This window comes from Adiantum capillus-veneris, chromosome 28, assembly GCF_014529385.1.
Source record: "Adiantum capillus-veneris isolate H3 chromosome 28, ASM1452938v2, whole genome shotgun sequence".
NCBI lineage: Eukaryota > Viridiplantae > Streptophyta > Polypodiopsida > Polypodiales > Pteridaceae > Adiantum > Adiantum capillus-veneris.
Window position 1 is genome coordinate 71,364,099 of NC_140958.1, and position 6,327 is coordinate 71,370,425.

Sequence of the window (6,327 nt, forward strand, 5' to 3'; positions counted from 1 at the left end):
AATTTCTTTTAAATAACCAATGTTTTTATCTTATAACACTAGTTCTCTTTTTATTGTGCAAAAATTTAAATAGCATGCATGCTTAGAATGATGTTTATGATGGCGACGTCTCTCAAACACCAAGTAGAATTTGTCACTCTACTTGGGAGAATGAAAAGGACTAAAGAGCAGACATGCTTGCGGCAGCTATGTCTCCCAAGCACCAAATGGATTAGTCATCCATCTTGGAAAGATGTCGTAGAGTAAAAAGGGATCCTCTACCTGCAAAGAAAAATTGATTAATGACTAAGGTTTTATCTCTTCTACCTCATAGTCGAGGATGACTATGATTTCAAGAGACATGTAATGTCATAAAAATCTAATATCTAACCAATCCAAATGATTTTCTCATATTAAATTGATCATTTAATGTTGGAGAATAGATGGGAACAAGGGTTATAATATAGACATGTGCGTTCGGGTCTATCTCGACACGAGACCAATGGTAAAGGGGCCCAAATGAGAGATGATCTGTAAAAGAGCAAGGTTAAACAATGGAGCTTAAAGACCTTAGGGTTAGCTTCATTTGAAGACCTCCAAAGGTTAATGTTAAAAGTCCTTTGACCTTAGGTCTAGGGCTATGCTTGAGGTGGGAACCCGGCCCAAGCTTGAGATTCTTGTCGTTTGCCTAATGACTGAGATGCTTAAGATGCTTGAAGTGCTTGATGATTGAGATGCTTGAGATGATTGTCCTGCTTGAGATGCTAGGGTTGTACTTCAGGTGGGAACCTAACCCAAGCGCTTGTGATGAGAATTGGGCCCAAGGTTGAGGGGCTTGAGGTGTCACAAAAGTCAATGCATATCCCTACAAGGAGGGGGCAAGCCATGCAAGTAGGGGGGGTGGTTGCTTGATCACTCTCTCTCCCAAACGGCACCGCTTGCTCAAGAGGCAGGTGGGACACATGTCAAGCCCCTAGCTAGGTTACCCTCAAGGAGTGTTCAAAGCCTATTGGTTGGCCTCCCAAGGGATCCAATGATAATTAAGTAGATTTAATTAACTATATTTGCATTTATCAAGTCCTCTCTCTCAAAGGGGAAAGGGGGACACTTATCCCAAGTCTAGCATGCTTGCTTGATATGCATCCTGCATGTGATTGGTCAGACTTGCAAAGGTCCAATGAGCTTCAAGCTTGTGCTAGAAGATGGGGTCGACCAAAGCAAGTGGGGGGCATGCTTGAGGGGTATACTCTCCCACACACACTCTCATTGTGTGAAGTGCAAAGTGCAAGAGATCCATTTCCTTCTCCAAGCTAGTAGAGGAGTTGAGAGCCTACACCAACACTCTTGGCTATGGAATGTAAATCCAACCAAGAGCCATGCTTCAATGCTTAAGCTTACCATCTTCTTCATCTTCATTACTATCCTATTATGTATGCTAGCAATAATAGTGATGTTAAGTGAGGAACTAATTCTTTTTCCTATGAAATGTTTCTTCTTCCTCTTCCCTACCCTCATTCCCCACTAGCTCCTTCGAAGGTGTTTGAGGCCTTGGGACTGAGGCTTGGGATAGTTAATGCTTTCTACAAAGTTTATGTTATGCTCGTGATGCATGAAGCTTTCCATCTTCATTGCATCACCTAGGTCACAAGGAACACAAAGATGGGAGCACCTATAATACAAATGCCTATTGGAGGGGGGACCGGCTCCACATAAATCCAGTCCTCAACTGCTGTCATAATCTCTAAACTCTCTCTCTTGCAAAAGTATTGTTCATGCCAAGTTAACTAAATACTATGTTTATGTTGCTACCATCAATTAAGTTCACCCTCTGTACAAAGTAATTTCACAAAAGTACTTTCTCTAATTTCCGCTACTCTCAAAGTTAATAGACCATTTACATTACTCATCTGTAAAGAGTCTCCCACCGTGCACACATGGAAACCAAAAGCTCTACCAAGCATGACACCATTTTCCAACAAGCCCTTATTTCTGCCTTGTTGTTGAAGTTGTCGCGTGATCGCACAAGACCAAGTCAATTTTAGGCGTAAAAACCGTTTGGTTTGAGGACTATGAATGGATACTTCTACTGCCTTTAGAGACAATGTTGCTCACTGAAAACACCACAGCTTCCATGCCACACAACCATGTTGTGCATATCTTGCAATCAAAAGACCTTAGCTTCCATGCCCAATATGTGGAAAGAGCGAAGGCGCCCTGTGAAAAGAGCGCATAGCTTCCTTCGCACACTAATTTTGCACATATCTTGTAATCAACGGCGGATAAGATTCAGGCAACGACGGTGCTCGCGCTATTTTTATTGTCTAACAGACGCTCTTATTTTTGTTGATTATAAGATAAGACTACTTCCCTTGAAAATCTTGGCCACGTGGACGAACATCTTGTGAGTATTTTGAATCTGTCTTTATGCTAACAAAATAAGAAAGCCCTTAGGCCAACCAAGTAACAAGGCCAACACTAACGCGCAGACAACATCACTACCTGATGTGTGTGTGTGTGTGTGTGTGTGTGTGTGTGTGTGTGTGTGTGTGTGTGTGTGTGTGTGTGTGTGTGTGTGTGTGTGAGAGAGAGAGAGAGAGAGAGAGAGAGAGAGAGAGAGAGAGAGAGAGAGAGAGAAGAAGAAGAAGAAGAAAATTTTAATGTCGTAGGAAACTATCCTAAGAGACCTTAAAGATCTATCTGACGAGGAGAGTTGAACTCAAGACCTGTTATTTAAGAGGGAAATGGCATAACCAATCTACCACACTTGGGTGATAAAAAGGTTACACTTGGGAGAGAGAGCTCTTGACTGCTTTGAATGGCAACACAAATAAGAGAGAGAGAACAATAAGCTATTTTTATTATTGGATCTAAAAAATAGCCTTAGAAAACCTTTAAAAAAATGTACAAGATTTGATAGGTACCACACCTATATCGCTACTTGCAAGCAGGCAATGCCAACAAACGTGACCTTCAAACGACTAAAAGTTGGTGAGCTGTAGTTGGAGTTTACACCGATCAATCATTTCCGTCCAGTAGAAAGTCGGTAATGAACATTAAAATAGCGAGTCGAAAGAGAATCGCCCGATGGAGAGATGCACACGCACGCGCGCGCACGAGAGAGAGAGAGAGAGAGAGAGAGAGAGAGAGAGAGAGAGAGAGAGAGAGAGAGAGAGAGAGATAAGAAGAAGAAGAAGAAGAAAATTTTAATGTCGTAAGGAAACTATCCCAAGAGACCTTAAAGATCTATCTGACGAGGAGAGTTGAACTCAAGACCTGTTATTCAAGAGGGAAATGGCATAACCAATCTACCACACTTGGGTGATAGAAAGGTTACACTTGGGAGAGAGCTCTTGGCTGCTTTAAACGGCAATGCAAGTGAGAGAGAGAGAGAGAGAGAGAGAGAGAGAGAGAGAGAGAGAACGATAAGCTATTTTTATTATTGGACCTAAAAAATAGCCTTAGAAAACATAAAAGAAAGTGTTAAAAATGTTTACAAGATTTGATAAGCACCATACCTATATCACTACTTACAAGCAGGCAATGCCAACAAACCGATCGATCCTATACTTATAAGCACCATACCTATATCACTACTTACAACCAGGCAATGCCAACGAACCGATCGATCATTCCCGTCCGGTAGAAAGTCGGTACTGAACATTAAGTTAGCGAGTCAAAAAAGAATCGTGAAGAGCTTGAGGTATGCGTCTGTCATCCGCTTTCAACAGGTAAGCGGCGCCCGTCTTCCTCCTGTTGTGCTTAAGCTTGTCTGCAAAAGCGTCCATCGGCTTGAAAATGACTCACCCTGCTTTTATGAGAGCACCCATGGCCATGACTGACTCCCCCTTGGACGAACCCCCCCTTGGACCTGTGGGCATCTTATGGGACATGGAGAATTGCCCCATCCCTGGTGATGTCCACTCTGATGCGGTCGCAGGCAACATTCGTCTGGCCCTCAAAGTCCACCCTGCTGTTGATAGCTTTGTTACCATCTTTTCTGCTTATGGTGATTTCAATCAATTCCCTCGCCGGCTTCGAGAAGGATGCCAGCGTACTGGTATCAATCTGATCGACGTTCCCAATGGCCGAAAGGATGCGGCAGACAAAGCTATTCTTGCAGACATGTTCCTTTTTGCACTTGACAATCCGCCCCCGTGCACCATTCTTCTGATTTCGGGAGATGTGGATTTTGCACCTGCATTGCATAAGCTTGGACAAAGAGGGTATACTGTTTTGTTGGCTGTACCGGCAGCAGCACGGGTTGCATCTTCTCTTTGCAATGCAAGCCAACATGTTTGGGATTGGCCAAGCGTGGCACGAGGGGAAGGATTTGTGCCTGTGAAAGCATTATGCCACCAGCACATATTACGAAGACAGCCTGGGGATATGGAAGGATTGAAGAAGCAGCTTGTGACGCTGTTGAAGTTCCATGGGGGTGTACTTAACTTTACCAGGGTTTTTTCAGAGTACAGAAAGATGTATGGAAGACCGCTTTTTCTCTCTGAGTACGGATCACTGAAACTATATGCCCTATTGATAAGGTTGGGGAAGGCTTTTAAAATAGTAAATACAGGGTCTACAAGTCTAGTAGTACTTAATGATTGCCCGCCAACAGCCCGGAGAAGCAGCCAGGTGGATGATCTTGGGCAGCAGGGAGGGTCTTTAGGCAATGCAAAACAGCACGAGGATGATGATCTTGAAGAAGTTATTCTTCTACGTGCCAAGGACTAAAAGGATAGCAGCGCGTGAGCAGAGGTTAGTTATGGCTTCGCCGCTTACAGCAGACTTAGCATTGAGTCATGAAGCCGGGACATGGAGGAGCAGACATTGGCTTTGAGATCTTTCAAATGGGAACTACAAGTGTTCTACTTAGGTCGCTTTTTTGACCACAAAACCGAGTTTGATCCCGGCTCAGAATGAACATTGGAGATATGCTGAGCACATGCAAGCTGAATGTTGTTTTCTTCTTATAGAACAGTTTCTGGATGGTTGCAGGAAGAGTAGAAAATGCACCGGCAAAGTTTTACTTCTTTTTTCTCCGGAAGTATTTGCAGGCGATGCAAAAGTTGGCAGGAGATTGTTCAAGGTCTATTCAAAATTGCATTGATTTTGAAGATTGTCCTTGGCATATCAACGAGTCAGTTGAGGCGAAATGACGTGGAGGCTTTATTTATCCAATTGAAGTCTCGGAGTAGTGGCACCAAAATGAATGGTAATTGTTCCTTGAATGTTTTAAGACCGCAACATTGTTGGTACGAGGGTAGAAGCTAGATGTTCATGAGATGACAGTTATGATTTGTGATATGAAATCAAATATTTCAACAAAGTGTCCCTTGTGCGGGGGAAGAAGAAATGGTCGAGCTCAAAGCTTGTGTGTCAATGAGTGTATTTTATTGGGACAATTTTCTGTTATTTCTTTTTTCCCTTATTTTCTTCCATTCTTTTAGCTGTTTAGTGCTGTATTGTGATGCTTTTTGAAAATTCATTATTTTTAGTACCAACTTTGGTATTGTGTAGTGTTGCCAGTAAGTTGCATATACAAGATATTGATATTTCTGGGTACAATGTTTCAAAGGAGATTAGGGTGATCAAATTTATATGAGTACACCCCTCTTTTAATCAAACGGGTGAGCAATATGTTGTTGGGTAGGTGTCCCTAACGCTTTGACTTCGAAGGGTTTGGTTTAGTTTTAGTAGGTTCGTTCTATCATAAACCATTGGCCAGTCTTCTCTTGTATAGTGAGCCTTGGTAGGGAGAAGTTCATGTGGCGAATGAAATGTTGCTAGCCACAACATGGTACATTGCCTCTTTGTTGGATTTGCACTCTACGGTCATTTCTTAGTTGAGGTGATAGGGACGATTGGTCAGAAACTTAATGGCAAATGCGACATTAGTGCACCTATCATTCTGGAATACCGCGATTTATTGAAACCTGAAGGCCCTTGTTGGATGTTGCACATGCATTGGATATGATGATTTTGGTAGGCTCTTTGGTATGGGTGTAGATATTGATACCTATAAATCATTAGCATCAAGTGTTGAGGAAATACTCCTTCCCAAACCAGCAACATGTGTCCACACTTCACACGTTCATGTATTGAATTTGAGGCTTCTTCCTAGTGGGTCAAGTTTTAACTTAAAGAAGAGTTTTAAGTCTCACTTGCTTCTTGATGCTTCATAGACTACAAAGTGAATTGAGGGTTTTCTACAATGCCAGTATCTCAAAGAAGGGGAGAAATAAGGGTGTCATGATTCAAAAATTACACCATATATGTTGCCCTTGAGTAGAAAACCATTTTATCCTTGAACGAGGGAGCTCTCCCTACCCTTACATGCTCGAGCCTATC

The 6,327-nt window shown here is 42.5% G+C and overlaps 1 protein-coding gene across 1 annotated transcript; it reads left to right on the forward strand.

Moving 5' to 3' along the window:
- Positions 1-3,655: 3,655 nt before the first annotated feature.
- On the forward strand, positions 3,656-5,391 carry LOC147420655 (uncharacterized). The gene has a single exon (XM_086504331.1). It carries the CDS (start codon positions 3,775-3,777, stop codon positions 4,708-4,710), a length of 936 nt encoding a protein of 311 aa, XP_086360457.1. The 5' UTR covers positions 3,656-3,774; the 3' UTR covers positions 4,711-5,391.
- Positions 5,392-6,327: the final 936 nt, after the last annotated feature.